The following is a 19,952-nucleotide window of genomic DNA, read 5'->3' as shown; positions in this document are numbered from 1 at the left end:
AGTTCATCTCTCACCTCCATCCCCATTTACAAATGAGCAACTGAAGCTCACAGAACTAAGACTGTTAGGGGCAGAGGTGACAGGATGCCCTGTTGGCTGCCTCTTAGGCCTGGTGTCTTCCCCACACATCACACTGCTGTCTAAATTCCCCAGGCAAGTCATGATCTGTACACAGTATGAAGCTGGGAGTGTGGGTGGTGATGGGCGGGAGGTGATACCCCATGGAAGACCTGTGCCTACCTTGGGGACTTATGGAAAGATGGATTGTTCTTTTCCAAGGCTGCAAGGTGGAGTCCATCCACCTGAATGTGGAGGCCATGAACACACACCGGGAGAAGCCTGAGGTAGGTAGGGGACTCTGTTGCCCAAGCTGGCTGTGGACACAGCACATGGTGGAAGCACCTTCTCCACAGAAAGGCTGCCCCAACCCCACCGAGCCTGGGTGTTTTGCACCAAAATATGGAAAAAACAGCACCCAGAAATGCAGGAACTACAGCCCAGACCTGAGGCATCATGGAGATGCAGGGCTGGTGCAATCCCTGCCAAAAAGGCCTCAGGCTGAGATTTCCCCCAGGCCTACCTGAGGGTCAGGATCCAGGCCTGGTTGAAAGAGGGGAGCTTGGCAATGAGGACAACAGGCAGGGGAGGCGTTGGGGCCCTGCGCTGCTGTCTCCTTCCTATTAATCCTGGCCTGTCTCCTCAGAATGTGGACATCACTCAGGAACCTGAAGAAGCAGTGGACACCATCCCTACCCACTACCAAACCCTTCCCAGGAGGCCAAATTGCCTTTGCTCTTTTTTCTGCCCCAGGAGCTCCCATCTCTGCCCTTGTCCACATGTCCAGATACTACCAAGCACCCAAGGAAGTTATGGCCTAGGCCTAATTTTGTCCTCAGTGGGAGAGCCTTGCTTCCAGCGTAGAACTCGGCAGCTCAAGCCAAGTTCCTGCTCACAGTCACAGTCAAAGCCTGTGCATGGAGCTTTGTCTTACTTTGTAATTCTTGTTCTTGAGGTAACAAAGTCTTCTCTTTCTCCCTGCAGGAGAGAAGAGGCCGTTGTGAGGCCTCCTTCACTGTACATAAGATCCTGTCTCGATGAGGCAGCCCCAGTCCTGTGCAAGTGGGAAGATTGTGAAGGCCTCGTAGAGGGACAGGATCCTGGGCAGCATTTCCAGAGATGGGGAGGAGTGCCTGTGAGCCCATCCCTTTATGAGCAATGTGACTAGGGGTATATATTCCTTCTCACAGAGGAGACTCTGGCATCTAACTCATAGTGTTCTCTACTCCTACTCCTGCTGCCCTCTTGGAGTTATTTCACTTTCCCCATGGGTTGTATAACCAACACCCTAGAATCACAGGCCATGGACCCCTTATCTCCAGAATAGTCACCTTCTGTCCCCTTCAACTACCTACTCTCTGGACCTTATCATCACCTGGAGCTCCACCTCCTCTGTATTCTTAAGTGCAACTGTCTGAGAACCAATACCCTCTCTCACTATGCGACTTCTCGCAATGTCACTCCAGGACACCTAGCAGCATATCTATCACATGAGAGTCACTTAAGTGATATTTATTGAATAAACTATACCAGTTCTTGGGTCTCGTGTTCATTGATCCTGCCTTTGTATCCCAATCCAGTAGCTGGATCTTCCCACATTTCCACCTGCTGAAAGCTGATCTACCCTTCAAACTAGAGCTGAGGTCCTGTCTCTCCCACATAAACATGTTGCTCACTCCCCAAATACAGGGAAAAAAAGAAGCAGAGAGCACATCTAATTCACTTTGCAATTTCAATGTTTATTTCTGATACCAAAACTTGACAGCACACAAGGGGAAAAAAAGCAGTAGACAAGGAACAGCAAATAAATTTATCTTGCATGCCACTTTCAGTCAACAGGATGTGGCTCTCTAGATAGCTGTGTTTAGAAGGAATCTGAGGCTTCAGCCTCACACAGGGGAAAGACTACTGCGATTGATAGCAATATCTGTGAATATAAGAAAGAAGAAGTAAAAAAATCAATGATATATATCAAATAATAAGGAATATACATACCAAAGAGTGCTGCCCCATACTTTCCTCATCTCCCTACAATGAGTTTCCTAATACTCCTAGCTCATGCACATAAATACAACCCCATGGACCCTATATCCCCCAGAGATCCTAACTGCCCAATCCAAAGTGATATACCTACCCAACATCTCACTCAACCCAGAAGAAACCAATGGCACCAAAGTTGGCAGCGAAGTTGGCACTGGCTGTACCACCAGGACCAATAATGGGACCGGCAAAGGTCTGAGGGAATCTGGAGCGGGCATTCTGGTGGTATCTGGCCCAGAAGGTAAATGGAATTCTGGACCAGGGATCTCCAAAATCTCCTTCCTCATCCCAGGTCAGCAGCTCAAACTCAATGTCATCCCAGCTCCAGGGCCCAGACACAGCCTCATCTCCAATTCCCATGCGGGTTCTTGCTTCAGCCCGGGCTTCGGCCTCAGCTGCAGCAGCATCCAGAGCATCCAAGGCCTCATCTGCAGCCTCCATGAACTGTGCAGTCCAGTCACGAGGGTCTCTTTTCTGAACCTGAGATGAGGAATAGGAAAAAAACAAAATCCATTTACAACAGCCAAGATATGGAATCAACCTACGTGTCCATCAATGGATGAATGGATAAGGAAAATGTGATACACACACACACAATGGAATACTATTCAGCCTTTAAAAAGAAGGAAATTCTGCCATTTGCAACAACATGGATGATGCTGGATGACATTATGCTAAGTGAAATAAGCCAGACAAAGAAAGACAAATACTGCATGACCTCACTTATACATGGAATCTAAAAACGTCTAACTCATAGAAGCAGAGAGTAGAATGGTAGTTTCCAGGGCCTGGGGTCAGGAGGGATGGGGAGATATTGGTTAAAAGGTACAAAGTTTCATTTAGATAGGAAGAATATGTTCTGGAGATCGACCGTATAGCATGACGACTACAGTTAATAATAATGTGTTGTTTATTTAAAATTGCTAAAAGAGTACATTTTAAATGTTCTCATCACAAAAAAAATGTCAAGTATATGAGGCTATGGAGAGTTAACTAGCTTGATGTAATCATTCTGCAATGTACATGTATTATCAAAACATCATACTGTACCCCATAAATATATATACTTTTTATTAGTCAGTTAAAAATAAATGAATGGGCCGGGTACGGTGGCTCACGCCTGTAATCCCAACACTTCGGGAGGCTGAGGCAGGCAGATCACTTGAGGTCAGGAGTTCGACACCAGCCTGGCTAACATGGCGAAACCCTGTCTCTAATAGAAAAATAAAAATTTAGCCAGGCATGGTGGTGGCACGTGCCTGCAATCCCAGATACTTGGGAGGCTGAGGCACAAGAATCGCTTGAACCCGGGAGGCAGAGGTTGCAGTGAGCCAAGATTGCACCACTGCACTCTAGCCTGGGCAACACAGCAAAACTCCATCTCAGGAGAAAATAAATAAATAAATAAATAAAACAAAATACTTAAAAATTACATTGTACACCATAAATATATACAATTTTTGTCAATTACAATTTAGTAAAGTTGGGAAAAAATAAAAATACTATAAAAACCTAAAAAAAACACCCAAAACAAACTCATAATTGTATTAGCTAATATATTAACATATGTTAGCACCTAATACATGTTAAGTTTACCTAACAGCAACAACAAATACCACCAGCAATGCGGCACCTACCACGTGCCACACCTGGGATCTCATTCCTACCCTGGGCCTTTCCCAGCCAGCGATACTTCATCCCTTGACCTATCAATGCTGGAACAGTTCCTCCATTACCTCTGCAATGAATCTCAGCACTTTCATCTTGCTAGTCTCATGGTAGGAACGGAGGCCCCAGAGGAACTCATACTCCGGGGGGTTGCTGTTGGGCACTCGTCTGTAGTCCAAGTATCTGAAAGACCAAAACAGTCTTTGTGTCTACCTACCCAGGCAGAATGGTAGTCCGCTAATCAAAAATAATCTTACATTTTTTAACAACAGATTTCAGACAGCAACTCCCCCTCGGGCTCATTCCTGAACACCATCAGGGTATTTACCCCTTAATCATCAAGCCTTGAATTCCTGCACTAGAACACTAAGCACTCACTTAGAGATGCAGACGAGGCTTGTATAGGGTCATAGAAAGGACAACATTTCCTTTCACTCCTTCTGCCTCAGCTCCAGCTCCAGATTCTTGTAATCTTGTCAGTGAGCCACAGAGGTCCATTGAAATGAGTACAATGCAGTGCAAAAGTGTCAGCCTGGCCCAGCCTTGGGAATGTCTACTGTGGGGATGGTGGATGGGCTTCACTTGCAAGACAACTACTTAGAAAAGTAGAAAAATTAGAAAAATTCTGGCCGGGTGTGGTGGCTCACACCTGTAATCCCAGCACTTTGGGAGGCAGAGGTGGGTGGATTGCTTGAGGTCAGGAGTTTGAGACCAGCCTGGCCAACGTGATGAAGCCCCATCTCTAATAAAAATACCAAAACAGCCGCGCATGGTGGCACGCACCTGAAGTCCCAGTTACTCGGGAGGCTGAGGCACGAGAATTGCTTGAACCTGGGAGGTGGAAGTTCAAGCGAGCCAAGATTGCGCCACTGCACTCCAGCATGGGCAATAGAGTGAGACTCAGTGTCGAAAAAAACAAACAGAAGAATTCGCCCGGTACGGTAGCTCACGCCTGTAATCCCAGCACTTCTGGAGGCCGAGGCAGGCGGATCACCTGAAGTCGGGAGTTTGAGACCAGCCTAACATGGAGACACATCATCTCTACTAAGAAGTCAAAATTAGCTGGGCGTGGTGGCACATGCTTGTAATCCCAGCTACTCAAGAGGCTGAGGCAGGAGAATCGCTTGAACCCAGGAGGCAGAGGTTGCGGTGAGCTGAGATCACGCCATTGCACTCCAGCCTGGGCAACAAGAGCGAAACTCCATCTCAAAAAATAAAAACATAAAAAATAAATAAAAAATAAAGAATTTAACCATGAGGAGTATATGCAATAAATACTCCTGAGGACATAAGTGTTTCTGTATGCACAGAAACACATATGCACAGGTGTAGTATAAGAAACGAGCTAGAGAAGGGCTTTCTTTTATTTTTTTTGAGACAGGGTCTCACTCTGTTGCCCAGGTTGGAGTGCAGTGGCATGATCACAGCTCACTGCAGCCTCAACTTCCTGGGCTCAGGTGATTCTCCCCTACCTCAGCCTCCCAAGTAGCTGGGACTACAGGTGCATGTCACCACGCCTGGCTAATTTTTGTATTTTTTGTAGAGATGGGGTTTCGTTATGTTGCCCAGGCTGGTCTTGAACTCCTGGGCTCAAGCGATCTGCCCACCTGAGCCTCCCAAAGTGCTGGGATTACAGGCGTGAGCCATTGTATCCGGCCAGGAAGGGCTTTCTAAAGCTGACCAGCACACAGGCAGAATCATAAGAAGCAGGAAAAGCCCCTTAGGCATCACTTACTTTTGCTTTACAAATTCATAGGTGAGAAGTTTCCTTAGATCTCCAAGGAGGGGATGTCTCACCCTGAAGGTGAAAAAAGGAAACCCACAATCAGAGGCTGTTACCATGCCCAAAGAGCTTCCCAGAACAGAGGTCAGAGATGAGAAAAGAGGCAGAGAGTTCAGAACTGTTTCCCCATCCACCCAGGTCACATCTTTGGGCTCTGAACATCCCCAAACCAAACCCTCCAGACCCCCAGGTTAATGCAATCCTGGGACCATCCACTGTTGCCAAAGGATGGTACAAACAGGCAAGAGATGAGAGAGCCCAATCATACCCAGGACGCAGTCCCATCTTGCGTAGTGCCTCCCAGAGGACAGCTGCAATGGGAGGCAAGGGGAGACAAGGGACGGAAAATAAGCATGGAAATCAGGCTGTGGCCAACCCCCAGCTGCAGGTCCAGCCACTCACCCTCACTGGCACGGTTGCCATTCATGAAGATGACACCCAGAATCACCAAGAGGAGACCGAGCTTGGGTGTGTCTTTGGTCCTAAGGGAATATAGAAAGAATATATTTTCAGCAGCCATTTGCGTGAGAGACCCCAACCAGCTTGCCCATCTAGCCTCCCCAGTATTCCTCAGCTAGGGGAGAATTATACCCCAGCTCTCCCCATGACCTGCTATGTGACCCTGAACCCTGATCTACGCGAAACTCCTAGAAAAAAAGCACCACTGAGAAAGGCCATGTTCCACCTTCTTTCCCATCTTACGTTCCCAGTATGCCAGCCAGGGACTCGGGGGTACTGATGAGAATATACAGGTGTTCTTCTTTGTCAATTTCTTTCAGCTGAATCCCAAATTTCTACAGGGGCAAGAAAACAGACTATGAAATTACAATATCTAGCATAAGCTACCCATAGGCAGACACTCATCTCCCTGAGACTTGCCCTGAACTCCCAGTAGGAACCCCATGAATCTTTGAAATCAAGACTTTCCCCATTATTCCTGTACCCCAGGGCTGCCTTCTCACCTTCTCTAGGACAAAGCATGCACGTTCAATGATTTCTGGATAAACATCAGTGTATTCACGGATGATATCTCTCAGCATTTCTGTAGGAGAGAGGAGGGAGCTCTGAGCCAAGCGGGGGCCACAGAGCAGCAGTCCCTTTGCCAGCCCTGCTGGGGGTAGCACAGTCAAGGTCCTCAAGGGTGGAAAGAGCCAACCATGGAAAGGAGGGGATAGAAGGGGAACGGTCATACAAGCAGAAGAATGCCGACAGAGCATGGAGTGAAGGGAAAGGCAGAGCTTGGGGAGGGGACACTGGATGCCTACCTGAGCGCTTGATGGGCACCTTTGTGTAGTCCTTAAGCATCAAGTACTTGACCAACTTATTTGCCTGGGAGGGAAAAAGGAAATCATTAAATTTATAAGATATTTACAAAAAAAACTTGGTTGAATTATAGATGAGAGGGTGACAAAGAAAAGAGCAAGAGAGGGGAAAAGTGACTGGGGAGTTATAGCTCTTACTCTTTCCTGAAGAAGGGCCACATCTCGGGGCTGTGCAGCACCCAGGTTCTGTGAGGCACGCGAGTTGGGGGAAGGGCGCAGGTTAGGCGAGGGGCGCAGGTTCTGCCAGTCAGGTGGAATTGGCCAATCAGCGGGGATCCAGTCAGGTGGTAGTGGCCAGTCAGTGGGAAGTGGCCAATCAGGTGGCAGTGGCCAGTCGGGTGGTAGCGGCCAGTCAGGAGGACCTTGCCAGTCTGGAGGACCCTGCCAGCCCGGTGGGGTCTGCCATCCAGGTGGGGTCTGCCATCCAGGTGGATTCTGCCAGGCCAGTGGATTCGGCCAGACAACAGGGCCAGGCCAGACAATGGGGTTTGGCCAGATCACTGGGTTCTGCCAGATTACTGGGTTTGGCCAAATCACTGGGTTCTGCCAAGCGACTGGGTTCTGCCAGGCTGGTGGGGTCTGCCTAGCTGGAGGGCTCTGACGTGCTGGTGGGGTCTGCCTGGCTGTCTGGTTTTGCCAGCCTGAGGGGTTCTGCCAAGCCAATGGCGTCTGCCAGAGCACATTGGGGGGTGCGCCAGGTGGGTTCTGAGTGGTCACTGGAACTGGTGCAGACCTCCAGGTCCCTGCAGCCAATGGGGCCCGCCTCTGATCCCCACTGCTGTTCTCTTCAACATTCAAGTTATTAATCTGCATCACCAGAGAGAAGAAAAGTTCAGAATCGCCAGTGGGTTCTGTCCTCACCTTATCTATCCCAGGAATGCCCTCTAAACCCTCACCTGTAGTGGCAGCCTGCCCCACTAGCCATTGGTCACCCTGAGTCCTGGGTTTGTCTTTCACTGTCTTTCAGGCAGGAGTTTCATCTCCGAGCCAGGCCAGCAGCAACCCAAAGATGGGGCCTGAGGCTTCTCCTCTTCCTATGTCCACCACTGGTTCTGCCTGTACCACCCTGAACAAATCACTCGAGTCACTTCACCTCTCTGGCACTTAATTTCCTTCTCTGTAAAATTGGGACTATGATCCCTACCTGGTAGGAGGTGCCTTTAAGATTTAATGAGACAACCTGCGTGAATGTGCCTAGCTCAAGGCTTAACACATGGTGGTTACTAACATAACAAAATGTAAACTGAATTACATACAGGTTGTATATATTATTTGTGTCCATGTATTATCTCCCCATCAGTTTGTGAACATCCGGAAGACAGGAATAAACATTCTCTTCAAATGCCCTATAGCCTAGCTGAATACAGTTACATACATTGTTTTGTTTAGAACAAATGAACACCCTCAGAGAAGAAAGGAGAGAGCCCCAAAGCAAAATGAAGTTAGCAGGGATCTCACCTTGCGGGTCCTCTTGCCCCGAATTATTGTCCGGGACTCCAGATTCTGAGCCTGGGAACCATCGGCTGATGTCTGTGCAGTTGCACCGTCAGGTTCAGAGATACCTGGGTCGGTCTCTATGTCAGCCTGGGAAGTGGCCATTTTGGCCTGATTTACATTCTGGGTCTGGGTATCAGCTGTTGGGGCCTTAGTGGTATCATTCCAAGCCTTGAAGGGGGTCTTAGGCCTGCTGTTGGCCAGGTCATTGGCATTGAGAGACTGAGAGAAATTGTAGGTGGCATTTGGGCCCACTTTGGTAGTGGCATTCTGGGCCTTGAAGGCCATCTCAGACTTGTTAGCAGCTAACTCACCAGTGGTTGCTGCCTGGGAAAAATCATAAGCAGCATTTGGACCCTTTGGGGTAGCATTTTGGGACTTAAAGGCTGCCTTGGGCTGCGTGTTGGGCACATCCTTGGCATTATGAGCCTGAGAGAAATCATAGACACCATTTGGGCCTTTTGTGGTGGCATTCTGGACTTTAAAGGCTGACTTAGGCCTAGCGGCAGCTGCTGAAACCTCAATGTCAGCCATCTCATTGGCAGTTGGGGGCTGTGAACTCTGGGGACTAGCAGCTGCGGTGGCCTGGTTAGTAGGTGGAGCCTCTGAGATCTGGATGGCCTCCATCAAGGTCTGCATAAGCAACGCGCTGTCTTCTACGGAGGCCTCAGCCTGCAAACACAGGGGGAAAAAATTAAATCTCTAGGCCTCTGAGGCAGGAGGTGGGGTGGGAATAGGGACCCCGGGTGGCAGCGCAGCAGGGGAGCTGCAGGCGGGCGGTGGGTGCAAAAACAGGGGGGCTGAGGCAGAGATCTAGGGGGCCCGCGAGGGGCGATGGGGGGCGAGGCGGGTACTAAACATGTGGCAGGGGTGAAGTAGGGCAGGGGCAAAATGAGGGGTGGGGCGGTATGCGGAAAGTGGGCACGAACAGGAGCCGGGGACGCTCCAACAGGCGTGCAGTAGCAGCTAAGGACGGCAGGCGGATGGCGGAGTTGAGAATAAGGGGGGTCGCACGGAGTGGGGAATGCAGAAAGAGGGAGGGTGGAGGCAGGAGGCTGGGGGAGGGGGTGACAGACTGCTCTACAAGCGTCAGGACTCTGGAAAAAAAAAAAAAAATGGTTCCTTACCCACCCCGCAGTCTCTGGGCAGATTGCCCTGACTACTAACAGGGTCTCCCCTCTCTCTGAGCAGGGACTGATGGCTGAAAAGAGACGCCCCTCCCCCCCTTCGATAAACGATGGGAATTCGAAAAGCCCACGGAGTCTAGTCACTAAATAGGGTCAAACCGGATCCCGGCGTTTGGGAGACCAAAGAGGCCCGCAGGGAGGGGTGACTGTCGGCTGGGGAAATGGTGGGGTGGGGAGTGGAGATCTCACCTGGAAGCCGAGGAGGCCCGCACCACAGTCCATTTTCTGAGCCATGGCTCCTGTCCCTCTGGCAAGAGCGGAGCCTGGGGGCTGTGGGAGAGGGGCAGGGCGTTATACTACAGAGGGCAAATACGAAGGACCGAATTGGGAGGGGGGGTGACTGTGGTCTGACTGTGCGGGTGGATAAGGTGAATGTGAAGAGGAACGGATCGGAGCGGGAAAAGTGAATGGGCGTCCAGATGGAGGTTCTGAACCCCGAGAAGCTACTGACAGGGAGAAGCTTCAAATGGGGATCGGGAAGCAGATGAGTTCTGAATTCGGAGGGGGGGTGCGGTTGGGTTGGGATTCGCATTTGGGAAGTTGCATGGAGGCTTTGAGTCAGGAGGAATCATCTAACAGTACAGATCGAGGTCAAGGAATCTGAGGATTTCGAACGATGGGAGGGATCGGACAGGGGTTTTGAATCAGGAAGGATCGGGAGGGGCATGTGAATTTGGGTTTGGGGGGTGGAAGGGGATTCAGAATCCAGGGTGAAGGGATCGGGATAAAAAAAAATGGGGGCCCGCACCAGGGGGCAGATGCCCAGTCTGGGGGCTAATTCTCACCTTGCCTCAGGCCCCAACCCCAACCCCCTCGCTGCCTCCCTTCTTCACGACTCAGAGGATCGGGATTGCTGGGCTCGGCTCTCAGCAGCCGCACTCTCTCCTCGTCCAGGAGAAAATGCCAGCGCGGCAGCTTGGGCGACCCCGCCTCTTCGCCTAATATACCACCCACCGCCTCAGGACGTTATGCGCATGCGCAAACACTGAACAGCCAAAGTCAGTCCCGCCTGCTTTCCCAACAAAAGCTTCGTCCTGGAGACCATGATGCGCATGTGCGCTGGAAAGCGGTCCCGCCCCCTTTGCCAACACACCACCCCACCACCAACCAGGTCGACACTATACAACAGCACCTCCCCTTCCTCTACGCCCCCTCCCCCGACAGATGCGCTGTGCCTCTTGGTTGGTTCCACCCCTTGCCCCACACACCGGCCCCCTACCTTTTCCGCAATGCGTCTCTATTCCGTCCCTCCCCTATTCAAGGCCCCTACTGTCAGGTCGGCTTGCATCTCCACCCCCTTGCCCAGCATGCTTAGGTCTCTGTGTGGGGTCTCTAATTGCAACAAGTGTTAGACCTCTGCTGAGGAAACCGAATGGCCTGAGAGGATACACTATTGGAGCTAACAAAGTAGTAGTAGTAAGTCTGTGGCTGCCACGTGACTCCATGATTTCTCCCCCACCCCCTGCCCGCCCCCACAAGCTCCCAGACGCAGAAAGAACGTTAGTTTCTTCCCTGTTCTTTCTGCAGCTCCGGTGATGGACTCATTTTGTGTGTGTTGGGGGAGGAAAGGAGGGAAGGGCACAGCTTGTACATCACAGTAGGATTTGTGCTGGGGCTTGTCTTCCTGTCACAGCAGCCCTGGGAGGTGGATGTCAGCACCCCCATTTTGCAGATCAGGAAGCTGAGGCACAGATACATTGCATGAACTAGACAAGGCCACAGAGCCAGGAAACAAAATGCAAAATTTGGGTCTGGGTCTTCCTGACTCCAAAGCCCACGTTCTGCTCATGCTGTCCTGGGGACTAAGGGTACCCCTCCCTCCTCCATTTGAGCAACAGACCACGGCACCCCATTTGTACCAAACAAGCAAAGTTTGTGTTCTAGGAGGCCCAAGCTCATGCTCTGCATGCAGGAGGACCCAAGCAGAGGCCCCCACCCTCTCCCTGCCCTGTGTGGGTCCATCCAGGTGTGGGAATTGTTCCTTGGGGTCCACTCTGTGCTCAGAACGTCAGGCCTCTTCCTTATCAGGGATACAATCATACTGTCCCTGAGGCCTTCCTGGTGCCCACTGGAGCAGCCAGGACAATCAGACCTGTGTGTCTGAGCCATGGCAATCCCTGGTTCCTTTCAGGCCTGGGGCCTGGGGCAGCTGTGGTTTTATGGAGAGAAACTGGGCTGGGCTTCAGAATTCTAGGGATGGAGTGCTCAGCCTGTCTGTCTCGAGCTGTGTGAGCCCGCACAGGTCACTCAATTCTCTGGGCCTGGTTTATCAATGTGCAAAGTGGAATGCACAGCAAGTGGGTCCTACCCAAGGACACACACGCTGCTATGCTTCCAGGATAACTGGAGAAACTCAAAAAGGCAGAAAATTAAATACAGATGTGAGGTGACTCAAATTAAACTGGTACATTTCCAAAATTCAAGACAGATCTTTGTGCAGTTCACATTTGTTCTGGCATCAACTCATGCCAGAAGCCTGCACATGAAAGGAAGCTAATGCTAGGAAGGACTGCAGCATTTGGTCCCCAAGGGCCAACATCAGTTCTGCCTGGCTGGATGACTTTCCTCATCTGTTGCATAGCAACCTCCTCTGTCAGCTGCCTGTTTTTCCTCAGCACTTCCTCTGTAAAGTGTCTGCAGTGAGACGTGATCAGACTCAGGAAAGGAGGTCAGAAACACCATTTTCTATGCTATCTGTTTCCATATCTGTATCTTCGGTCATGACTTGGCCTATGAATTCTAGATTCATAGTAACTACCTACCTCACTTCTCCAAATGGATATCTCTCAGTATTCTCTAAATTAACAGGTCCCAAACCGATTCCTTCATACGCCTCCTCCTTCCCACCAACAGTGTTTCTCCTCTAGTTATGCCTTTCTCCCCCATTTAGAGTGTAAACCTCTTAGGGAGACAGATTTTTGTTTTATTCATTGTTGTTTCCCCAGCGCCTAGAACCATGCCTGGCACATTTTTATATCCTCAATAAATATTTGTTAAATGAATGAATTGCACTCTCCATCCCATTGCTAAAGCAAGAAACCTGAGAGGCAATTTTTCCTGTGATCAATTCACTTGTTTTTCCTCATTATACAAATAATGCACACTCATCACTATACATTCAAACGCTGCCTAAATATTTTAGAAATTAAATAAACATCACTCTAAATCTCATCACCTTGGACAGTTGCTTAGATTTGGTGCTACCTTTTCATACTTTACGCACATATATGTTGTTACATAAATGATGTGTTATATCTGCCAGACCTTAAATCGCATTCTTTTCCTTACTGCTTCCCACTTTCTTTCAATTCTACCTTCACCTGCCAAACACTTGTTTTTAACACCATTTGATATCCTTCCATACTCAAAAGTTGTTTTTTATTTTTACAAATTTAAGATTACATGAACTTTTATGTGTCTGAATTATCTTATTTGACAACAGTCTACCTCTGATTCGTTCTTTTAAATGACTGCATAATATTCCATGGTAAGAATGTACCACAATGTATTTAACTATTCCCCCATGGATGGAATCCATTTTAGTTTCAGGATTTTTGTGGGGAGAATGGCACATACAACAACACTGCAATAAAAATACTTGTACATATATTCTTATACTTTAATAATTAATGTTTGTCTTTATTTCCGTGACAACAGAAGCCCAGGAGTAAGACTGACATACTCTACAAGACTTTTCCATTTTTTTTTTGCCAATCTTATGTGTATTTATTGGTATCTGCTTATGGTTTTAATTTATATTTCTGATAAGCAATGTGGTAGAACACATTTTTATACATTAATGAACATATTAGATTTATTTTGTAATATGCTTGTATATTTTACCTGTTTTTCATTTGGGTTGTCTGTCTTACTGACTTTTAGGAGTTCTTTATATAGCGTTATAGATCCTTACTGAAAACCCTTGGGGCCAGATGTATTTCGATTTTTAACATTTTAGTAAGGTCATATATATTCTTACTTAACAGTTCCAACTGCAAAAGCCACAAAGGCCAGATATTTACTTCTTCACATGCCCTTGGCAGCTAAGAGAATGTGATCTAGGATTTACCAGTGTGGCAAGCTCCTGAAGACCATCCTCAGATTCAATGATTTGCTAGAAGGACTCGGAGAACTCAGAAAAAGTGTTATGGCTATTGTTTATTACAGTGACAAGATACAGATTAAAATCAACAAAAGTAAAAAGTGCATAGGGAAAAATTCAGGAGAGACCAGGCACGACTTTTCAGTTGTACTCTCCTAATGGAATTGTATGGCCAGTGCTTAATTCCCCCAAAAATGTTGTATGAAAACATGTATGAAATACTGTCAACCAGGGAAGTTCACCCAAGCCCTGGTGCCCAGAGTTGTTTTGGGGGTTCAGTCAGATAGGCACGGAGCACCTGTGTGGTTGACCTTAGTTATTCAGTCTCTAGCCCATGCAGAGGTTAAACTAGTATCTCTCAGCCCAAGGCTCACACCATAAATCACACTGTTAGCATAAACTATCCAGTGTGGGCCAAGGCCACAGTAAACAAAGACACTCTAATCAGGCAGGATACTCCAAGGGCTTACAGATTATCTCCCAAGAGCTGGTCAAGAGCCAAAGCATTCTTTGCAAAAGACCTTTTTTTGGAAAGCACAGGGTTTGAACATTGCAGACCTGATGAGTACAACCCTTTCACTGCAGTTACAACTTAGACCTAACACTTTGTCTCAAAGGAGTGATTCAAATATGCAGTGATGGAATTCATCGCCATAGTTGTGGTGGTGGGAGCAGCAGCCACAAGAAAATCCAGTTTCTAGGGGCAGCATTAGCGGCAGGGCTAATATCCAGTGTCCATTGTTCAGTAGCGGCAGCAATGGTATCCAACCAGCTAATACATATGGCATGACTTTTTTTTTTTTTTTTTTTTTGAGACAGAGTCTCACTCTTTCATTCAGGCTGGAGTGCAATGGCATGATCTCAGCTCACTACAACCTCCACCTCCCAGGTTCAAGTGATTCTCCTGCTAGAGCCTCCCGAGTAACTGGGATTACAGGCACCCACCACCACGCCCGGATAATTTTTCTGTTTTTAGTAGAGATGGGGTTTCACCATGTTGGCCAAGCTGGTGTAGAACTCCTGACCTCAGGTGATCCACCCACCTTGGCCTCCCAAAGTGTTAGGATTACAGGCATGAGCCACCATGCCCAGCCCTATGGCATGATTTTTGAAATATAACTGATGCCCTACTGCTTTTAGGTAATATTTTATTAATTCTGCTTTTAAAAAACTTTTTAAACTTTTTATTTTGAAATAATTACAGATACACAGGGAACTGTGAGGATAGTACAGTGAGGTTCTATGTACCCTTTATCTGTTTCCCCAATGGTTACATCTGTGTAACTGCAGTACAAAATCAAAACCAAGACACTGACATTGGTACAATATGTGTATATAGTTCTATATCACCTTATCACATGTAGAAGTCTCTACAAACACCACAGCAATCAAGACACAGAACTATTTCATCACCACAAAGATTTCCCTCTTACTACCCCATTATAGTCACAACCAACCCTCCTCCACCGCCCCCATCTGTAACCCCTGGCAGCCACTAATGTGTTCTCCATCTCTATAATTTTATCATTTCAAGAGGTCATGAAAATGTAATCATACAATATGTCACATTTTGAGATTGGCTTTTTTCACACTCAGCATAATGCCTGTGAGATGCATCCCAGTTGTCTTGTGTATCAGAGTTTCTTGTTTTACTGTTAAGTACTATTACATTGTATAGAGGTGCTACAACCGTTGGTTTAACCATTCACCCACTGAAAGACATCTGGGTCATTTCCAGTTTTGGGCTACTGTGAATGAAGCTGCTATACACATTTGTGTACAAGTATCTGTGTGAACCTAAGTTCCCATTTCTCTGGGATAAGTACCCAAGAGTGCAATTGCTGGGGTATATAGTAAGTGCATGTTAGTTTTACAAGAAATTACCAAACTTTCCTAGAGTGATCATACCATTTGACATTCCCACCAGCAATGTGTGAAGGATACAGTTTCTCCAAATCCTTGCTGGCATCTGCTGGTGTCAGTATATTTTGGCCATAGGTGTGTAGTAATATCTTACTGTGGTTTTAATTTGCATTTCCCTAATGGCTAATGATGTTGAACATCTTTACATGTGCTTATTTGCCATCCATATATCCTCTTTGATTAAATGCCTCTTCATGCGTTTTACCTATTTTTTAATTTAAAAAATTTTATGGGTACATAGTAGGTATATATATTCATGGGGTACATGAGACGTTTTGATACAGGAATGTAATGTAAAATAAGCACATCATTGAGAATCCATCCCCTCAAGCATTTATCCTTTGAGTTACAAACAACCCAATTACACTGTTACTTTAAAATGTACAATTAACTATAGTCACCCTATTGTGCTATCAAGTAGTAGGTCTTATCCATTCTTTCTAAGTATTTTTTGTACCCATTAACCATCCCCACCTCCTTCCCCGTCCCCCATTACCCTTAATTGCATTGTTTTCTTTCTTTTCTCTTTTACTGTTGAATATTGAGAGTTCGTCTATTTCATGTACCAGTCTTTTGTCAGATATATGGTTTGCAAATACTTTCTCCCAGTTTGCAGAGACTTATGCAGGGGAAATTTTGAAGAAATTCAATTTATTGGGTTTTTTTTTCCTTTTATGGATTGTGGGTTTTATGTCATTTCTAAGAAATCTTCAACAAGCCCTAGTACCTCACAATTTTTTCCTACAATATCTTCTAAAAGTTTTATGGTTTTAATTTTTACATTGATGTCTGTCATCCATTTAAGTTTTAATGAGGTGTGAGGTTTAGGCTGAAGTTCATTTGGCAGCGGGGGGGGGGCGGGGGGGCGGGTGTCAGAGCTATGGATATCCAGTCAGGCCAGTACAGGGTGATTAAAGGGTGATCCTTCTTCCTTTGAATTGTTTTTGCACCTTTGTCGAAAATCAGCTGGCATATTTGTGAGGCAATTTCTGAGTTCTCTGTTCTATTCTATTGTTCTGTGTCTGTTCATCTATCAAATCTTACAGTCTTGATTATAATAGTCAGTAGTGTTAAATTTGAATAGAATGATTTCTCCCACTTTATCTTTCTTTTTCAAAATTATTTTATGTATTATTCTAGTTCTTTTGTCTTTCCATATATTTTGGGATAATCTTATTTATATCTACAAAACATCTTGCAGGGATTTTGATAGGAACTGCACTTAAACTGTGTATCAACTTAGGGAAAATTAATATCATTTTTTACGTTGATTCTTACAATCCATGAATGTGATGATATGTCCTTCTCTATTTACTTTGCTCTTCTTTAATTTCTTCACTAACATGTTGTAGTTTTTAGTATAGAAATATTGTATATGTTTTGTTAATTTACACGTATTTCACCTTTTTTTGGGGGGGTCATTGTATTCTCTTTTTTTTCTTCTTTGTTTTGAGACAGGACCTTGTTCTGTTGCCGAGGCTGGAGTGCATTGGTGCGATCATGGCTTACTGCAGCCTTCAACTCTTCGGCTCAAGCGATCCTCCCACTTCAGCCTCCCAAGTAGCTGGGACCACAGGTGCGTGACACCATGCCCAGTTAATTATTTGAATTTTTGTAGAGATGTGGTCTCCCTATGTTGCCTAGGCTGGTTTCGAACTCCTGAGCTGAAGTGATTGCTCCCGCCTCAGCCTCCCAAAGTGCTGGGATTACAAGTGTGAGCCACTGTGCCCAGCCCAGTATTCTATTTTTAATTTCCACATGCTCATTGCTAGGATATAGAAATAAAATTGATATTGGTAAGTTGATCTTGTACCCTGTGACCTGCTAAACTCACTTATTAGTTCTAGGAGATTTTATTTTTTTGTAGATTTTTGGGAATTTCTACATATACTATCATGACATCTGGAAATAGTGAGTTTTATTTCTTCCTTTCTGATCGGTATTGCTTTTCTTTCTTTACTGAGCTGGCTAGAATTTCCATTATTATTTTGCTTTTTGTTGTGCTTTGTTTTTTAAGAAGTATGCTTAGATTTACCTTTAATTTTTAATTTTTATGGATACATATTTGTTGTATATATTCATGGGTTACATGTGATACTTCAATACATGTATATGATGTATAATTACCTCATCAGGGTATGAACTTGTATAATGATCTCATCAGGGTAACTGAGATATCCATCACCTCAAACATTTATCATTTCTTTGTATTGGGAACGTTCCAAATCCACTCCCCTAGTTATTTTGAAATATACAATAAATGATTGTTAGCTATAGTTGCTGTATTGTGCTACTGACTACTAGGTCTTATTCCTACTATCTAACTGTATTTTTGTACCCCTTAAACAACCCCTCTTTAGGCTCCCCACCCCCCACCCTTCTCAGCCTCTGGTAATCATCACTCTACTCTCTACTTCCATGAAATCAAATTTTCCTTAGCTCCTGCATATAAGTGAGAATACGTAATATTTGTCTTTCTGTGTCTAGCTTATTTCACTTAATATAATGTCCTCCAGTTCCATCCATGTTGCTGCAAATGACAGGATCTCCGTATTTTTATGGCTGAATAATATTTCATTGTGCATGAAATATTATTTCTGTGTCTAGCTTATTTCACTTAATATAATGTCCTCCAGTTCCATCCATGTTGCTGCAAATGACAGGATCTCCTTATTTTTATGGCTGAATAATATTTCATTGTGCATATATACCATATTTTCTTTATCCATTCATCCACTGATGGACACTTAGGTTGATTCCCTATCTCGGCATTGTGAATAGTGCTACAATAAACACAAGAATCCAGCTATCTCTTTGATATATTGATTTTTCTTTCTTTTGGACCTATCTCTCACCATATACAAAAATCAAATCAGAATGGGTTAAAGACTTAAATATAATACCTATAACTATTAAAGTACTGGAAGAAAACATTAGGGAAGTGCCCCAGGATTGGTTTGGGCAAAGATGTTTTTAGTAAGACCTCAAAAGCACCGCAAACAAAGAAAAAATGAACAAATGGGATCACATCAAGCTAAAAAGCTTCTGCACAGCAAAGGAAACAATAAAGTGAAAAGAAAACCTACAGGATGGGAGAAAATATTTGCAAACTATTCAACTGACAAGGAATTTAATAACCAGAATATATAAGGAACTCCAATAACTCAATAGAAACACACACACACACACACACACACACACACACACCACAAATACTCCAATTTAAAAATGAGCAAATGACCTGAATAGATAATTCTCAAAAGGCATACAAATGACCAAGGGAATATATTTTTAAAATGCTCACCATCACTAGTCATTAGAGAAATACAAATCAAAACCACAAAAAGATATAATCTCACTCCAGTTAATAATGGCTATTACCAAAAAGACAAAAAATAATGGATGTTGGCAAGGATGTGGAGAAAGAGGAACACTCATACATTTTTTTGGGAATGTAAATTAATACAGCCACTTTAGAAACAGTATAAAGGTTCCTCAAAAAACTGAAAACAGAACTGTCATGATCCAGCAACCCAATGCTATTTTGATAGCAGTGGTGAGTGCAGATATACTTACCTTGTTCCTGATGGCAAGGAGAAATTCAGTCTCTCACCATTAAGTCTGATGCCAGGTGAAGGTTTAGTGCATATCTTAAAAAATCAAATTGAGGAAGTTACTCTCTATTAGTGGGTTGCTGACAGTTTTTAGCAAAAATGAATCGTTGGATTTTCTAAAATGCTTTTTCTTTGTCAATCAATATGATATGGCTTTTATTCTTTAGCCTGTTGATATAGTGGATTACATTGCTGGATTTATGGATGCTGAACCATACATGGAATAAATTCCACTTGGTCATGGTGTATAACGTTTTCTACAACACTGGATTTGACTTACTAATATTCTGTTGAAGACTTTTGCGTCTATGTTCGTGAGACATATTAATGTGTAAGTTTCTTTCATGTACTTTGGTTTCGGGATGAGGGTAAGACTGACTTCATAGAATTAATGGAAGTTGTTTCCTCTTATTTTCTGGATGAGATTGTGTAAAAATGCTGTTCATCCTTCTTTGAACAATTGTCAGAATTCTTAATTTCTTTTATAAGAACTTCCTTTGGCCATTATTTTAGGATAGGTAGGCTAGAAACAAACTCTTTGTTTTCCTTCTGGAAATGCCTTGATTTACTCTTCATTACTAAAGGGTATTTTATTTTCATTGAGTATTTAATTCCAGGTTGATGAGCCTTTTCTTGCAGCACTTGAAAAATATTGTGGCCTCTATGGTATCTAATGAGAGAGCTTCTGTCTGTCATTGCTTTGGTATTCTCTATAGGTAAGGTGTCATTTTGCTCTGGTGGGTTTCAAAACTTTTTGTTCTG

The 19,952-nt window shown here is 45.1% G+C and overlaps 1 protein-coding gene across 4 annotated transcripts in view; it reads right to left on the bottom strand.

Annotated features, from left to right (window-relative positions):
• Positions 1–1,775: 1,775 nt before the first annotated feature.
• The window catches only part of MAGED1 (MAGE family member D1), a 100,502-nt gene continuing 82,325 nt past the window's right edge, over positions 1,776–19,952 (bottom strand). The window contains exons 1-13 of one of the 4 annotated variants that reach the window (XM_054471234.2): positions 10,337–10,491; positions 9,741–9,821; positions 8,329–9,036; positions 7,009–7,677; positions 6,814–6,877; positions 6,511–6,590; positions 6,251–6,342; positions 5,951–6,030; positions 5,817–5,859; positions 5,501–5,563; positions 3,834–3,948; positions 2,192–2,577; positions 1,776–1,984 (exon numbers count right to left, since the gene is read on the bottom strand). In XM_054471234.2, the coding sequence (XP_054327209.1) occupies positions 2,200–2,577; positions 3,834–3,948; positions 5,501–5,563; positions 5,817–5,859; positions 5,951–6,030; positions 6,251–6,342; positions 6,511–6,590; positions 6,814–6,877; positions 7,009–7,677; positions 8,329–9,036; positions 9,741–9,785 (2,337 nt within the window). In that variant the 5' untranslated portion in view covers positions 9,786–9,821; positions 10,337–10,491 and the 3' untranslated portion in view covers positions 1,776–1,984; positions 2,192–2,199. Of the gene's footprint in view, positions 2,578–3,833; positions 3,949–5,500; positions 5,564–5,816; positions 5,860–5,950; positions 6,031–6,250; positions 6,343–6,510; positions 6,591–6,813; positions 6,878–7,008; positions 7,678–8,328; positions 9,037–9,740; positions 9,824–10,336; positions 10,492–19,952 lie in introns of those variants that run through there. The other 3 variants (XM_054471233.2, XM_063660007.1, XM_063660006.1) reach the window with 3 other exon arrangements.

The sequence above is a fragment of the Pongo pygmaeus genome, chromosome X, assembly GCF_028885625.2.
Source record: "Pongo pygmaeus isolate AG05252 chromosome X, NHGRI_mPonPyg2-v2.0_pri, whole genome shotgun sequence".
NCBI classification, from domain to species: domain Eukaryota; kingdom Metazoa; phylum Chordata; class Mammalia; order Primates; family Hominidae; genus Pongo; species Pongo pygmaeus.
This window is presented reverse-complemented; position numbering and strand designations above follow the sequence as displayed.